Genomic DNA, 17,723 nt, shown 5'->3' with positions numbered 1-17,723 from the left:
AAACTTTTATTATTTTAACAATAATGTGTGTACATTATAGGAATAAGGAAAAATACAAATAAGCAGAATAAAAAAATCACTCAAAATCCTACTCCTGACTGTATTTTTTGTCTTTCATCCTTCATGTGTTTTCTGTGCATATATGTAATATACAAATGTAATATTCCCTTTCAAAAATACGATATTCACAAATTACTTGGTAACCTTTTTTCATTATATATCCTATCAAGAACCTCTTTTTGTAAAAATGAGTAAAGCTCTCCTATTAAAAGGCAGAGATTTGTAGATTGGTTCAAAATGTGATAAACAGAGAAGCAGATAACAAGAGATGCATCTAAAACCACTAACAGCAACAAGTTAAAGGTATAAAGATGGACAAAGGTGTATCAGGAAAATGCAAATCAAAAGAAAGCTATATGGCAATGTTATATCCGAAAAAGTAAAGATCAAGGTAAACTACATTAAATAGGGGTAAGGATGGTTTCGATTAACCTTCCAACGCATCACTATAAGTTTGTTTCTTACTCTCCTTATCTCGTCTATTTCATTTACTTCTCTAAACATATCTTCCTTGCTTAAATGCCTGTTGTGTATATCTTCTTTAAATTCCTGGAGAGATTGAATCAGCCTTTCTCTAAAAGTTCCTTCTGTTTTCTCCTCCTCCTCTGGCTCTTCCTCCTCCTCTGGCTTTTCCTCAGGCTTTGGCTCTTCCTCAGTCTTTGGTTCACTCTCATTTTCTGGTCTTCCTTCAATTTTTTGACAGGGTTTCATCTTGTGTCTGTCTCTCTTCCTTCCTTTCTGCTTATTCCCCTTTAAAGGCAATTACTTCTAGGAAGCAAAAAGGAGACAGTAAGTGAGGTCTCAGCATTTGCTTTTTTTGATTCAGAGCTATTATCAAATATCTTCCATCTGGGAGACTCAATCAGCAATCAGGGCTTCCCTGAGCTTGCGGCTCTTACCCCCACTTTCCACCTCCTCACCTCTCTCTTGTCCCTTCCTCCAGCCTTTTTCAAGGCCCTACTCAACCATTTCTCCCGCACAGGGCGTAACACAAGACCCTCTTAGAGCAGAGTAGGCTGGGAGAAGGTGAGAGAGAGGAAAGGTGGGGCCCACAACTTCTGTCCCGCCCTCGTCCACCTCAACCCCAACGGTGTTTATAATATTCCCCTCACCTACCTGTACTGATGTGGTCAGTTTCTTCTTCACCTTTTTCAGCTTTGTGCAGTGCTATGAACGACAGACCTGCGGACAAACGGGAAACGGGAGGGGGAAGGGGTGGGGGAGAGGTTGGGGGTGGGGCGAGCGCTTGGTAGGTAGCCACGTACCTTTTTCCTCATTAAGATTCTCGGTTGTGGAAACTTTCTCACCTTTTGTTTACCCCAGTTCTCCCCCTCTCCACAATGCAAGACAGCTCGAATTTCCCATCACAAAGGGAGTAGGAAAAGCAGATTATTTCCAAACTATCTCTAAGACTGAGGCGGGGGTTGGGGGGGAGGGTAGGCGTTGGGAAAGCTGTCTGAGGCAGCAGAGGATGATGATTTTTAAACTATCACAGGTCTCTTTGTCCTTCTCCCGGGACCCCTAGTTCCTTTCCAAAGGGTCATTATTTCCTGCAGACCTGGAGGTGGGAGGTAGAGAGATGGACTTGACCAGGACTCCCTCAAGTCTCTGCCCTATATCACCCCCACTCTAGAAATCCCTGGGCAGCACCTATTTTGACACCAACCTGCAAAATTTCAGCAAGTTGACTCCTTCTCTTCCCCCTGGCCTCAGGCCCCACCGTACGCGCTGCTGAAGGAAGCTGGTACCCAGACGGGAACAAGGACCAGACTAGCAGGACTTCTGCACACGTCGACTCCTGGTCACGTGAGATCTACGTCACCAGTGAGCTCGGGTCCCCAATTTCCACTCCCACCAAAAGCGCGGCAGAAATGGGCCCGCCCTCTGCCTCCTCCCCCCTTACACATTTGGTCCTGTCAGTCTTTTTTGTTGTTGCCTATTCCAGGGGAAAAGATGTGATTTGCCTTTCTCTGATTACTAGGGAGGGGCTGCATCTTTTTCTGAAGCTGCTAAACTTTCTACTTTCAAGAATTCTCCTCCTGCCTTCCTTTCCCAGGATTAAGAACTCCTACAACCTCCACCCCTCCCCCAGCCTCGGTTTCATCTGCAGCCTTGTCCTTGGCTGTTGTGGAGCACGGTTGGTTTGGCAGCGGGTTGTAAAGAAAAAAATAGAGCCTGGGAGAGGAGTGAGATTTTTGAATGTAGTTTTAACTTTATTCTTAATACTTTTATATTTTTTTAAGTAACTTATATGAGTTAATACACCTACAGTCCTGAGAATAGTGCGTGACAAGTTCATTATTGTGTACAATCTATTATTATAATTATATTAGGATTTGATTTGGGGAAAAAGATTCAAAATGAAGAAAAAAAAGTAATGTTTGACTCCAGAGTCCTGGTGGTGGTATTTTCAGGAAGCTATGCTGCCTGCAGAATCATCAATTGTCAGGTACACATTGTGAGCCAGAGTCTCCTCATCTGAAAGAAGGGAATAATAATACACACCTCATAGTGATATCGAGCCTGAAGTGAGTTCACTCACCTGTTGTACAGCAAGCCAATCTCTGACACCAGGTGTAGTGGAAGAAAGTAGGAATTTTATTATTGCATAGCGCTGAGCAAGGAGAGAGGGCAGCTAACGCTGAAATCCCAAAATCCCTGAAAAGCTAAAAGGAAGGGTTTTTATTTGGGGTTTTAGGCAGGGGAGGGGGAGCATATGGCCTTGCTGGTCAGAGCTTTCCCACCAGCCTGTCTTTGGCCTTGAGATGACTTGCAGAGAGGAGGGAGCCCGTGACCTTGCTGGTCAGCAGCTTTCCCACCAGCCTGTATCTCTTTGTGGGGAGGAGATGATGAAGCCAGGTGCTTGTCCTTGGCGGTGTCTGTCTCCATGGAGGACAGTGTATTCCGGAGCCAGGAAGCCAGGGAGTAAGGAGGGAATGAGTGTTTTGGTTTTAACCCCATATATGCTGGCTTTAATGTAGGGAAACTGATATCAGGGTCAGTATCAATAGAACTGACTTTTGGGAATTTTAAATGATAACACTTGTTTCATATAAAATCTTCAACAGGTATTGGTTACCCTTCAACCTCACCTCAGTCTTTGGTAAAAGTCACAAATTTGCCAATAAAAATGGTATAGCTCTTCAGAGGTAACATTTGAAAAATAATAGGAGGAGACATAAACATGTATTTTTCTTTTGTTTGAGTTTTGGTGCCCTTTTGTGAAGCAGAATGAAGAGCTCAGTGGATTATGGGGAAAGAAAAAACCCTCACCCCCTGTCGTTTTACTTCACTTGCTCTTCTGTTACATTATTCTGTCTTCTGGGAAGCATGTGTATTTGAGCGCCAGAATGGTTTGGGGTTGGCTGAACAGAACACTGGTGTGAGAGACAGGCGACAGTAGTTCCAGTGCCAGACCTAGACCTGACTGTGTGACCTTTAGTAAGCTACTCTCCCTGTACTGGCCTTACCTCTAAAACAAGAGATCACAGGCAAGCTCTCAGAATTTTAGAAAGAAGTGTGTGTATAGTAAAACATTTGAATATATTGGCCTTAGGAAGATTGAAACATCCTGAATGGCAGCTGCTTTTTTCCAGCTTGATGGAAATGGTTCTAGAAATCCTTAGAATGTCCTGAAAAGGGAAAGGTGCTTTACTAGTTTATTTCATTTTATATTCCCCAAAACTGCAAGGAAGATATTTTCATTTCCATTTTATATATGAAAAAAATAAACAGAGTTTAAGCAATATGCCCAAAGACATTACCTCCTGCAGCAAGGTTATGTTCCTCCTGGGTTCTCTGGAGATAAGCAGGCCAGAGGTCAGAGGCCTAGCAGGCTGCATCCTTCTAACAGAATGTAACTGAACCAGTTATTTATGAAGATGAAAAACTCCCAGAAGTGGAAAAGATAGATCATTTTTTCCAAAACAGGACAAAAGTAAGACACTTACTACATTCCACAGGGATTAATCTATTGACCATGCAAAATGTTGATTTGTTTGAGAAAACTTTAGGTTTCAAATTTTCAAACTAATTAGGCTGGTTTTTTTAAAGCTATTTGGGAAGTATTATTAGAAACATTCTCTGGTTGATAAATATAAATATGACCAAGCTACGGAGGATTTCCTATTTAGTAGAAAATCTTATTTTTTATTGTAAATTACTTTTCTCCCCAAAGAATATGTCTTAAAGGTTGTGAACAATTAGCATGTTTAAAAAATTTACTCTTTCCTTTGTATCAGATGGAAAATGTTTTCTATGTGATATATGTTAACTTAGCCAAATAACAAGGTACCTCAATGAAAAGAGAAATCTTGGGATAAATTCTCATTCTCTTCCTCCCCCCAAGGTGTAAGTATTATATTTCTGTAATGTAAAATCAAAGCATTTTAAGTTTAAAAGTTGGAACAGAAAAGTACATAAAAGAAAGCTAACGTTTCACTTTCCACTCCCAGCCTCCGTTCCTGATACTTAGCTTTCTGGCCATTTAGGCAGGGCCTCAGGGGAAAAATAATAACTACAGGGAGAGGAGGTAGGGAGATGGAGCAGGTTGAGGGTGGTTAGAACCTGGGAAAGGGCTAATTCTACAAGAATTGTAAGTGGACAATAACTCCAAGAGAAAATGCTGCCTCTCCTTGATAATTAGAGAAAGCCAAATACTACATCTGGTCTCCTGAAATGCCAAGGTGGAAAAAGAGACATTCCAGATCCAGGGTGACAGGAGGAGGAGGGGTTGAGGGTTTCTGCTGCCCTGCTTGAGTAGGAGGGAGGATTGGGAGCCTGAACTCTTCTGTGATGTGGCAGTTACAGGACGGGAGTGTACCTGGGCTCAAGTCCCTTTCCACCCGTCTTTTGTATCCTCTGAGTAATGATTCCTGTCGCAGAGGAATAAAAGCTTATGGTCAAGGATTAAGGGAAAAACAACTGTTCTGGAAAGCTGTAGGTCTGTGTTCCAACTGGAGCAGCCTGTGGTAACGCTGGCATCAGGATGGCTGGCGGCTGAGGGCAGAACCATCAAGTGGGTCAGAGTCCGTGTTCTTCACACCCTTTCCTTACCCAAAGTCCGTTTTGGGTGGCCTGGGGGCAAGCGGTATATGAATATTGGTACATGGGTATATGCTGGAAAGCTTTCCACTCATACAACCCGCGCTCCCCGTGTCCCATGCCCATCTCGGTGCAAAACATTTTGGTAGTAAGGGTGTGCAAACGAATCACAGGAGAAGAAAACAGAGATGGAGGCTATAAGTCCTATTTAAATAGTTCCTCCTCTACTACCATTGTGGGTATTTAAAAGACGAGGAGTACCAGAGGCTGAGGATGGCTTGGGAGAAAGAGAGCATAAGGAGGAACAAAGTTGGGTGATAGGAGACGCCGGACGGGTCTGGGAAGGGGCCGGGAGGTGGCGGGTCGGCACTAAGTTCTTGGCTGCAGCAGTTCCGGCTTCCCCGACCCTAGCCGTCTGCAAGTCTGAGGGTCAGTGGGTTCAGGGCCACGGATCTCGCTGCGGGAATGCGAAGTAGGAGGAGAGAGCAAGGATAGACGTAGGTCAGTGCGAGGGACAGTGGTGGGGGGCGGAAACAAGGTTCCCCTGTTTCTCTCTTTGGGTATTCTCTCTTTTGGTGCCTGCATAGGCCTGGGGAAGGATCTAAAGGAAAAATGGGGAGCTTTAGAGGAGGGAGGAGAGAGGAGCGAGCGAGAGGGAGGAGCTCCGGCTGGAGGCCCCCTAGAGGATGCACGAGCCCTCTTTGGTGAGAAAAATAGAATTGAAAAAACCCGTTGATATCTGAATCTTGAAAGGTGCATAGTAGGGCCTCTGTCCTCGGTGCTGATCTTTCCACCAAGCATTCAGCCCTTCGCTTGCCTTTTGTCTCCTAGGAAAATGTCCTCCAGGAAAAAAGAAAAAGGAAAAAGAAGGAGGGGATCAAGACCCTGTGTAGAATGGAGAGGAAGCTCGCCATATGGCAGAGAATGAAGCCAGGAGCCCAAAGGCAATATTAGGGGGGGTTGGGCTCCATTTTCCCAGAATTTTAGAGGAGGTGTGCTCAACAGGTTTGTCAATAACTTTAACATGATAGATGGAGATTCAGATGATATAGAATGATTCATGGAATCGATTAGAGAGTTAAACTCAGGGCAATGAAGTTAAGTCCACATGGCCTTAATGAGGACTGTCCACATTATCACCACCAGGATGAGTTTTTCCTTATGCCTTGAAAACAGGTTTTTTTCTGAGGTTAATATTTTTTAATGCTGTTTTCTGTTTCTTTGCCTTTTCTCAACGTAATTTTGCTGATTCAGTTGCTTCAAAACTTTTCATATTGCCAGCTTCTATTTGAATATTGCATTCTGACCAAAGCAACAAGTCTTTCTTTGTCAGAAGTGTTTCACTCATTTGAATAGAACGATATTCGTTATGTATTTTAAATTGAAAAAAAATACAGAGCAGTGTGTAAATTTATCATTGTTTCATTTTAAATCACATATGTTTGCATATATTAACTTATTATTAACAGAATCTTAAAGTATATATATTAAAATGCAAGTGTTTATCTTGATATGGGATAATTAGGAATGGATTAAATTTTTTCTCTTTAATAACTCTATTTCCCCCAAATTGTATGTATTACTTGTTTCCCTGAATATAACAAAAGCAATCAAAGTAATGGGTCAATCAGCTTTTTAAAAAAGTATCATTTAATAAAAACTTATTAAAACAACAAAATGCATTTCAAGTTATTTTTTAGAATTTCTTTTTTAGCAACATAACCCTAGTGTTTATTACCATAGCATTACTTTAAAGGGTCACCCTTGCCATCTGTGGAAAGGGAATACTATTGCCTCCTAGGACTGCTGAATGAATCAGATGAGGTACTGAATGGGTGAACTGTGTTGGCTTGGACCCTACCCTACTCCCCTGCCCGTTCAGAGCCCCACAACCCAGAAATATTCAGGGAGGACTGAGAGATCTCTAACTTGTGCCTAGAGACAAGTTCAAGCAGCTGAGAATTGGGTGCCACCCTCCTCTGGCTACTGCATGTCTTCTAGACACTGCTGTCACTTCTCCTTCATCTTTTTCCTTCTTCTGACAGCAGTTGATGTGTTGGAGTCGCCAAGGTGACTAAGCCCCACTAATTTCTGAGATCACTGTTACACTTATGGAAGTGAGTACCACACAAATGTGCCTCAGTAACTGATATCTTAACCACGGTCTTAGAGAAAGTAGACCTTTCTTATTTTACTTGTGGGTCCTCTCCTCTCCAGAGACTCAGACATGATTCCATTTGGGTGGAGAGTTCTGGGTCAAGACGTGAATATGAGACTTCATTAATAAAGTAAATGATTAATAAAATAAAATGATGAACAATTGGAGTCAGCCACTTATTATCTTAATTATAATAGACTATGTTGTTTTTCTATATATTTTAGCAGTGGAAATTTATAAGAATAAACTCCAGATGGTGACAACATTAGCTTTTTATGCCTGCCCTGTTCTTGCCAGAGGTGACTTCTCTCTCAGGGCACTCCACAGTCTCTCATAGAAAAAATTCTGGGCAGACCCATCCACCAGGGCAAGACAAACATGAAATACATAAATTTGATCAAAAGTGCATAACACCCCCAAAACTGATCTTGTCCCTATATGAAAGAGTTTAAAATATTTTATAAGATAAAAAAATTCCATGAAAGTGTTAGCAATTACTCCTCTGCAAAACTGTGCCATTCTCATAGCAAATACAGTTTCTTTATCAACCTTATATTCCTAGTGCCTATGACTATGTTTGACACATTATAAGTGTTGAATAAATGTTCAATATGGCCATTATGACTCTGTGGATATCCTCAAGTCCTTACCCCAGTTCTCCTCTTGACTAAAAACAGCAGGCAAGTATTTCATTTCTTTAGAGCCAAAGACTTGCATTTCCTAAAGAGCCTAGTAGGGGCCAGATTGCACGCCAAATTAAAACATGAATAAAATTTAGCACGATTTTCAAAGTGTGTCACACAGACTGCCTGCTTCAGAATCTCCTGTTTCCCTTGCTAACAATGTAGTCTTTAGCACCCCTCCATAGATTCCATGAATCAAGCACACTTCCAACTGGGCCCCAAAACATACATTATTGTCATGCTCCCCTGAGAGATTCCGATGTGTACCAACACTGAAAATCCTATGAATATCAGTGGAGCGTTGTCTGATATAGCATCGGAAGGTGAGGGAATGGTGCAAAAAGATGGGGCAGGGTTCTTCTCTGCTGTACACAGCGTCATTAGGAGTCGGAATGGACTTGATGGCACTAACAACAACTAACACTGGAGAACCACTGGTAGTGCAGTGGAAACTCAATTATGTTGAGTACTGTCTTAGTCCATTTGGGCTGCAATAACAAAAATACCATAGACTGGGTGGCTTAAATAACAAATTCATTTCTCACATTTCTGGAGGCTGGGAAGTCCAAGATCAAGTAGCTGGCAGATTTGGCGTCAGGAGAGGGCCCCCTTCTTGTTTCATAGATTGCCTTCACCTTACTTTGGCCTCACATGGTCGAAAGGGCAAGGGAGCCTACTGGAGCCTCTTTTGTAGTGGCACTAATCCCGTTCACGAGGGCTCCACTCTCAGGACCTAATCACCTCCCAAAGGCCCAGATTCCAATTACCACCACAAGGAGGCTTAGGTTTCAACATACAAATTTTGAGGAGACACAAATATGCAGTTTATGTAAAGTATAAATATGCCTAGAAAAAGAATGCAAGGAAGTACACCAAAATATCAGAGATCTTAAAAATGCATATACTGTATGACCTAAATTGTCTTATTCTATGTTAGGATTTATTTTTAAAAATTATTCAACATTTCTCACATTGGGATACATCATAAAATAGATGTGTAGATTTTATGTGATGGTTTTATTTTTTCTCAAAAAAGTCTTTCTGAATCAATGGTGTATGTTGTTGATGCTATAATCTGACAATCAAGAAAGTAAAGTGTATAAATATATATGTGAATGTGCATGCACAAGTAGAAAAAAATATCAAGAATTCACCGCTGATGACATTTTGGAATGGATGTGTGAATAAAAGTGAGTTTTCTGTTGTTATTTACTTCAATGTCATGTTTTTATATTTTAATTTTTTGTACACTTCCAATCTTATTGCCATTAAAACAATTCTGAATATATATATATATAGTGGGGGACCAGAATTGGCCACCCCAAAACGTGTCTCTTTGGCTTGATTGTTTTTAAGGATAAAAGACCCTGAAAGAAACTTTGATTTTCCCCCAACTGCCTAAAAGAATTCAAGATAAAAGGCCTGTCCCAGGACAGGCCATCACCGTAGATAATTCTGGGTATGGTAGTCTGGGAGGGTCCTTGCTAAGCCCATTTTGATCAAAGTTCTCTCTCTCTCCCTCATCACATTGTCTATAGGTAGCCCAGCAAACATTTGCTTTTCCATCTCCATGTGAATTGCTTTCCTCCCCTTTGAAATCCTAAACCACTACCCCCAACATACTCATTTGTCTTTAGCTGAAGATGGTATTTAAGGTGGTGGCATTTGTCATTTTGGTGAGTGCCTCAGTTTTCCTGGGCTTCTCCTGTGTATACATGTTATGAAACCTTGATTTTCTCATGTTATTCTGTCTCATTAATTCTTAGACCAACCAGAAGAACCTAGAGGGTAGAGGAATAATTCTTCCTCCCCTACAATGTCATCATGTTAGCTTGGAAAATGCAGAAAATAATGGTAATGATAACAATTCTCATGGCATATTTTTAGTGTTTACCATGTTCCTGACAGGGTTCTAAGCTATTTACAGGTTCTAATCAATCCATTCCTCAAAAGAAACCTGTGAGGACTATATTATCAATGTACCCACTTTACACAGAAAGAAATTGAGGCACACAGAGGTTAAGCAAATTACCTGAGGTTGTACAGCTAGTAAGTTGTAAAACCAGGATATAGCCAAAACTTTGGGCTCCAGAATCAGTGTTCTCAGCCTCTCAGTAAAGCAAATAATAAATCGATTAAAACCTTAATTGGAACACCTAGAGACAGATACCTGTTTTCTTAATATAATTTTGAAATTACATTATTTTTCTGGGTATTTTAGTAGTGACAAGTCCAAATCTGGATGTTTCCTCTAAGAGGAATTATGTTTTCTCTTACATTGGATAAAACTCCATTGCATAATGGAGATAATTATGCAATTGGTGCTGAGACTCAACAAGGAAAAAAGCAAAGGAGAAAAGATCCCTGACATTAGGGACTTGAGAGGTCATAATAAGTACAAGTTATGAAAAGAAGAAATTAGGAGGGAGCAGAAAACTACAAAGAGCTAGAAGCTAGGACACAGAGAAAAGCTATCCAGTAGAAAATTAAGACACCGCTTACCGATGGGAGAAGATAGATATTTGTTATATGAATGCATATTTCATGAGAGAGAAATGTGCCAGGTAAATTCCTTAAATGATTTTGATCCATACACATTTTCAAAAACGAATAGGTATTGGGGCTGCCCCAGTGACGCAGCGGTTAAGTTTGTGCATTCTGCTTTGGCGGCCCGGGGTTTACCAGTTTGCATCCTGGGTGTGGACCTACAGCACCACTTATCAAGTCATGCTGTGGCAGCGTCCCACATATAAAATAGAGGAAGATGGGCACGAGTGATAGCTCAGAGCTGATCTTCCTCAGCAAAAGGAGGAGGATTGGCAGTCGATGTTAGCTAAGGGCTAATTTTCCTCAAAAAAACCCACAAACGAATAGGTACTGTGCAGTAAATAATATCTCCTAACTTGTTTTAAAAAATAATGATGGATTTATTTTTCTCCTTTAACAAAACTTGGCTATCTATTGGAGAAACTTAAAAAGTAGAGTAAAGGGCCACCTTGTGATCAGAGCCAGTGTTGCAGCTTGAGCATCACTGAGAGGGAATCCTGGGGGCAGAGAAACAGGGTTAATGTTGATTAATGGGGGAACAAATTTTGGGCCTGTTGAAATCAAGGTACCTTTGGGACATTCAGGAGGAGCGTTTCACTAGTGAATTGGGCAAAAGTCTATAAGACCAGAGAACAGTCTGGGCTAGAGATGTCGACTTGGGTGTCCTCATCACTAAGACTGTAATGACAACTTCAGAAGTGGATGGGATCAGCCAAGGAGAACATGGAAACTGAGAAGAGAGAGAACTTGCAATATTAGGGAAGCAATACAGCTCAGGCTCTAAGAGTTAAGGTGTTGGAAACTGTTGCTTCTAGTTGGGTCTAAATGTCCACTCTGTCCCTCAGTATTCCAAGAAAAAGTAAAACTATATGACGGTTATATAAGATTCACATTGAATATAGAACAGAGAAAGGGTGAACCTAAGAGTATGTTGAGAGGTATATTATACAAATTGTATTTATAAGAAATCTGGTATTGCTTTTTCAATATAGAACAAGGTATAATTCAGGGCAATGAGCCTTTATATGGATAAAGAGGGACACATAATAAAGGAAAAATATCAATACACGAGGATGGTATCATAATCGTTTACATGCACCAAAAGACATAAAGCAAAAAAGAAAAATCAGAATAAAAGGACAAGTAAAAGAAATCCATAATCATAGTGAGAAAGAATATTGTAAGTCTCTTGGTAATTAATAATATAGTCTGAAAAAAATCAGTAAGGATATCAAAATTTTACTCATGATAGCCGCAGGATAGCTCAACTGCTAAGAGTTCAGGTTTTGGAAACAAATTCATACTCTGCATCCTACTAGCCTGTGACCATCACTTTTTCTTTTACATCATAAACTCCCTTCTGAAACCAATGAGAACTAGACACTTTCTCTTCAGCACATGCATACACCTTGAAGGAATGGATACATCCGTTTCCCCACACATGTGTGTACATGATTTCGAATACAAGTTTAGGGTGTCCACAAGTTTCCTCTATTAAGATCTTGCAGTCTAATTCAATCAGTAGGAACACAGAATGGGAGGGTCAAATAGAAAACAAATAGTAAGATGAGAGACATAAACACAAATATATCAATAATTAGAGTGATTTAAATAAGCTAAATACTTCAAATCAGACAGGATAAATATAGTAATTCATATGCTACTTAAAGAGAGACACCTTAAATGTAAGGACACAGGAAGATTAAAAGTCGAAGTGTGGAAGAAATACATACATGTACGCTATAAACAAAGGAAAGTAGGTGTTGCTATATAAATATCCAACAAGGTAGACCGCAAGGCAAGGAATAGTACTAGAGATAAAGAGGTATGTTTTATAGTGATAAAATGGTCAATCTAATAGGAAGGTACTAAAATTCTAAATCTGTATGCTTCTAGTAACACTGCTTCAAAATATACAATGCAAAAAATATCAGAAATAAAAAGAAAAATAGAGAAATCTAAAGTCATTGTGGGACATGTAAATATACCTCCCTAAATAATTGATAGATGAATTGGAAAAAAAATAAGTAGAAATATTGAAGACTTAAGCAACAAGACCAATACATTTGATCTAATTTACATATATAGAGCAATACAACCTACAAATACAGAATATAAATTCTTTTCAACAACAAATGAGACATTTGCCAAAATTGATCTTCTACTAGGTCCATTAACCAAGTATTCACAAATTTCAAAGTATTGAAATAATTCAGAATATGTTCTCTGAGGATAGATGAATAAAGGTAAGAATTAATAAACAAATAGATAACAGAAAATATCAAAGTGTTTGGAAATTAAGTAATACATTTCTCAATAATTCATGGGTAAAAAGAGAATGAAAACCAAATTTAACATTATCTTTGAGTGATAATGAAAACACAATACGTGAGAAGCTATGGCATGCAGCTCTCTGTGCTTAGTAAGGTATTCTATACCCTTAAATGCATATATTAGAAAAGAAGAAAGGCTGAAAAATATTAACGACCTAAGTTGGCTTGTCAATAACTTTTTGGAAAAACACTGAATATAAATCCACACAATTCTTAAGGCAGAAAATAATTAAGAATAGGAATTAATCAAAGAGAAATGAAACAGACAAACTTGATTCTATGTAAAGAGTAATAAGATCTAGACCCTCTAACAAAAAAGATCAAGAAAAATCAGAGAAGACACAAAATAAATATCAGAGATAGAAGAGAGAACAGCAGTACACATTATATAGATTTTTAAAAGACAACTAAAAATCATATGAACAACTTCATACCAGTAAATTAAAAAATTTAGATTAAATGCATGAGCTTATAAAAAACCTCAACTCACCAAAAGAGAGAAAAGAAGAAATAGAAAATCTGAACAGTCTTATACCTATTAAATGAATTGAATTTCAATTAAAATTGTGACATAATGTCCACTTTGGGGATGACAGCAAGAGGAGCAGTAGTGACCCACTTGACAGCTAAACAAGCAGACAAAAAGTGTAAAAAACCACAACCATTTGATGTCTCTAGAAATTGTCCTAAGGGAAAACACAGCAAATGAAGAAACACTTATTCAAGAAAAGTCTACTAAAACTTGGTAAAAATAGCAAAGGTTTCTGACATTTGAACCAGGACCTGCTCCCTCCTTCCTCTCCACCCTCAGCTCAGCTTAACAGAAACTCTACTCTGGACAGGTATGACCAAGAAGGCAGGGTTCCCTTACCCTTCAGTTCCCAACCAAGGCTTACAATATCTCACTGGGAGTGCAGGCTACTAGCATTTTTTATCCCCTCCAAATCAAAGTTGAAGAGGCTAAATCCTTGGTGAGTGTGGCCAAGAGGTCATGGGTTCCTTTCTTCTAACCAGTCACTATGCATAGGACAAAGTCTCTACCCAACAGTGGCAGGCCAAAAATATAGGGACCCTGATTGCCCTCACCCCAGTTTTCTCTTAGAGCAGAATCTCCACACCAGAAGAAGCAAACTGCAAAAACCAGAGGCTGCTGCTCTGCCTAGAGTAATAGCTCCGAGTCTTTGCCCAGGGAGAGAAGCAGTCCATAAAAACAGAGAGCTCCTATGCTTTCCCCAAAAGAGCTGACAATTTTAAACACAGCCTGGAGAAGATCAAGCTTAAGCGTACACTAGAAAACAATAGCTTCCCTTAATTAAGAGCCCTGAGTTAAACTAGTCAGCTAGTATGCCAATGAAAATCAGAGAGAGAGAGTTAGTAAAAAAAAAAAAAAAATGTCTGCTGAGGGTCAGAACAAGCTTCAAAGACTGGCCTCAAAAACCAACCCTGACAGAATTTAATTGGATCAGACTGTTGAGCATTTTATGCCCCAGGGCTTTATTGAAAACAACAGAGCAATCACCCTATAATTAGTGGAGCCTAACAGGCCAAATGTAATACCAAATGAAGCAGACAGCTTAACGCAGAGATCAGAGAAAGAGACAATAAAAAAGAGAGTGTTGGTAAAAACCACTGTAATTGCAAGATGACTGTGCATGTGCCTAAGTTTGCACTCTCTGAGGAGTGACACCAAAAGGTTCACACAGTCAGGGAAATAGGCCTCACTAACATAGCCTAGCCAAGTCACAAAACAAACAAGCAAACAACAACCAAAACAAGGAATGGAGAAGGGGGTAGGTGAATCAGTATCCCAAGATGCTAAAATGTACAGATTTCAACAAAAATTACAATATACGCTTTCAAAGAAAAATTGCTTTGGACAGAATTAAGTATGAAATGAAGACTTTATTCCTTGAGATTGAACTCAAACTCTGAATACAACAGGGACAGCAGGGGATTTATAATCAACAAGCAGTGAGAGAGAGTCACTGGACTGAAAATTACTGAGAGGAACTTGATTAGATATCAAGGATAGGGGAAGAAGAACTTAACTGAATTTCAAGAGTGGAAAGGTTCTTGCTAAACTGACTTAGCAGAATTCTTGCTAAAACTGGGCTCAACAGGATTCTTTGCTAAAACTGTTCTTGACAGTCCAAAGACAGGGCTTAATCAAGAAGAGGGCTCAAAAGAGTTTGCTTAAACTTTGATCAAGAAAGGGGTCCTTGTCGATGCAAAGAAATAAGAATATGAGACCCATACATAGGAAAGAGAAGGCAAAACAAACTACCTGTGTGAGGGACCAGATGTCAGATTGAACATATGAACACTTCACATGAAAAGATGTTCAGCATCACTAATTATTAGGGAAAAGTGAGTCAAAACTACAATGAGATATCTCATGCCTGTCAGAATGGCCATTAGTAAAAAGACAAGAAACAACAAGTGCTAGAGAGGATGTGGAGAAAAGGGAACCCTCATACACTGCTAGTGGGAATGTAAATTGGTGCAGTCACCGTGGGAAACAGTATGCAAATTCCTCAAAAAATTAAAAATAGAACTACCATATGATCCAGCTATTCCACTTGTGAATATTTATCGAAAGAACATGAAAACACCAATTTGAAAAGATATATGCACCCCTATGTTCATTGCAGCATTATTCACAATAGCCAGGACTTGGAAACACCCTAAGTGCCCATGGACAGATGAAGGGATAAAGAAGATGTGTGTGTGTATATATATATATGTATGTGTGTATACATATAAACATATATATTCAGACTTGGACTTGAGTTCAATCTCAAGGAATAAATTCCTTGTTTCATATTTAACTCTGTCCAGAGCAGTTTTTCTTTGACAGCATATTTTGTAATTTTTGTTGAAATCTGTACAGTTTAGGTAATATATTTAAGCATCTTTGGATACTAAGTCACCTCCTCCCTTCTCCACTCCTTGTTTTGGCTGTTGTCAAGAATATAGATACAACACACACACACACACACACACACATACAATGAAATACTACTCAGCCATAAAAAAGATGAAATCTTACCCTTTGTGACAACATGGCTGGACCTTGAGGGTATCACGTTGAGCAAAATAAGTCAGGTGGAGAAAAATAAATACCACATGATTTCACTCATATGTGGAAGATAAACAAACAAACACATAGATACAGAGAACAGATGGAGGGTTACCAGAAGGGAAGAGAGATGGAGGAGGGCTAAAAGAATAAAGGGACACATGTGTACAGTGACAGATGGCAACTAGACTTTTGGAGGGGGAACGTGATGCAGTCTATACAGTAGGTAAAATAGGAGACATCAACATCTTGGCAGAGTGAGTTGTCTCTCCCCTCTAAGTTACAACCAGTAGGACATTCACTGATCAACAAAGGACTCTCTGCACAGCACACCAGAATGCTTGAGAGATCCATACATCTATGCGTCTAAAAGTGGGTGGACTAGACCTTCTGGAGGCAGTGGAAAGAGGGGAGCAGTGGCAACAGCTCCTGAGACCAGAGGTTCCAGGAACTGTGGCCACACCTGCGAACAATGACCCCAGGAACTGAAGTAACACTCAAGAATGGAGGCCTCAAGTATCCAGGCAGCCCTTACTCCAAGAAGTGCCAGGAATCACTGCTGGCCTATGACCAGAGACTCTGGGAACTGTGAGATACCTGTGACCCAGTCCCTTCTCCCCACCCTGGTGGTGGAGCCTCCAACACGAGCTCTTCCAGCAGCAGGGGCTACACCCAAAATTCAGATACCCCCAGCAGTAGCAGTGGTGTCCATGACATGAGGCTTCAGGAGACCAGAATCTGCAGGAACAACAATGACTCTGGCAGCTCAGGTCTCCCCTCCCCCAGCAGTGGTGGGTGGCACCTGCTGCCTGAGGCTTCATGAGCTACAGGAGTACTTGTAACCTAGCCTGTAGTGGCAGTAGCCCTGACACTGGCCTACCAGCAGTGGGGGCTGCATGCAAGTCCCTGGGCCACTGACAGCAGCAATGACACCCACGAACCCATTGCCCCTGGCAGCAGCACTGCCAGCACGCCCAGATAACCTGGGGGCAGCAGTGCATGTGGTGCATGTGGCAGCAGCACCCAAGCCCATGGAGAGCACATGGAGAGCCAATGACGGAACACAAGACGTAGGTGATCCTGGAAGCAGCAGAGGTGCTTGCAGCCTGGTGACACCACTGGTGACACCAATGACTGCAGTGACATCATAAGCAGCAAGGCACCAGCAACCTCAGAGGCAGAAGCAGCACAAGGAGGGCACTGACAATGCCTCTGCCAGAGGCAGTGAAGGATGGAAGTGTGTGTGTATATATATATATGTGTGTGTGTGTAGCCTCTTAAATACAACCAGAAGTAGTTCAGAATCAGAGTAACCAAAGCTCTATCCAAATAAGGAAGGTGTCTACTTCCAAAAATGCACCAGCAGAGGAACAAATCATCAAGTACCACGAAGAATTACAGTAACACAGTAGCACAGAAAGAAAATGACAACTCTACAGAAAGTAAATGAAGTCATGGAAGATTGCAATCTAACTGATAGAGAACTCAAAATAGCTGTCATGAAGGGACTCGGTGAATTACAAGAAAACTCAGAAAGACAGCTCAATGAGCTCAGGAATAAAATTAATGAAAAAAGACTATCTCATCTATGAGATCTTATATACAAACCTCATGGTAACCATAAACAAAAATTCAGAGCAGAGTCATGAAACACAAAAAAAGAGGAGACTGAGAAACACATTTCAGAAAACCACCAAACTGAAATGGCAGACAGAAATACAAGGAAAAAGAAACAATGGAAATATAGAAAAACCAGAAAACAGAAGATAAAATGGCAGTATTAAGCTCTCATATATCAATAATCACTCTAAATGTAAATG

At 40.4% G+C, this 17,723-nt stretch overlaps 1 protein-coding gene across 4 annotated transcripts; it reads right to left on the bottom strand.

Moving 5' to 3' along the window:
• On the bottom strand, positions 1 to 1,865 carry TCEAL9 (transcription elongation factor A like 9). 4 transcript variants are annotated; one of them, XM_014828496.3, is made up of 3 exons: positions 1,727 to 1,865; positions 1,177 to 1,242; positions 1 to 828 (listed from the first exon to the last, which is right to left on the bottom strand). In XM_014828496.3, exon 3 carries the CDS (start codon positions 769 to 771, stop codon positions 457 to 459), a length of 315 nt encoding a protein of 104 aa, XP_014683982.1. In that variant the 5' UTR covers positions 772 to 828; positions 1,177 to 1,242; positions 1,727 to 1,865; the 3' UTR covers positions 1 to 456. The 4 variants fall into 4 exon arrangements, with proteins under 4 accessions (XP_014683982.1, XP_014683983.1, XP_070358729.1 ...); XM_014828497.3 differs by having other exon boundaries at positions 1 to 825; XM_070502628.1 differs by lacking the exon at positions 1,727 to 1,865 and adding an exon at positions 1,368 to 1,506.
• Between the last annotated feature and the right edge of the window lie 15,858 nt (positions 1,866 to 17,723).

This window comes from Equus asinus, chromosome X (assembly GCF_041296235.1).
Source record: "Equus asinus isolate D_3611 breed Donkey chromosome X, EquAss-T2T_v2, whole genome shotgun sequence".
Classification (NCBI taxonomy): Eukaryota; Metazoa; Chordata; class Mammalia; order Perissodactyla; family Equidae; genus Equus; species Equus asinus.
The sequence above is the reverse complement of the archived record's forward strand: the minus strand, read 5'-3'. Positions and strand labels throughout refer to the sequence as shown.

Coding starts and splice junctions, on each gene's coding strand:
- TCEAL9 (XM_014828496.3), bottom strand. CDS start 771: ATGAAACCCTGTCAAAAAATTGAAGGAAGACCAGAAAATGAGAGTGAA.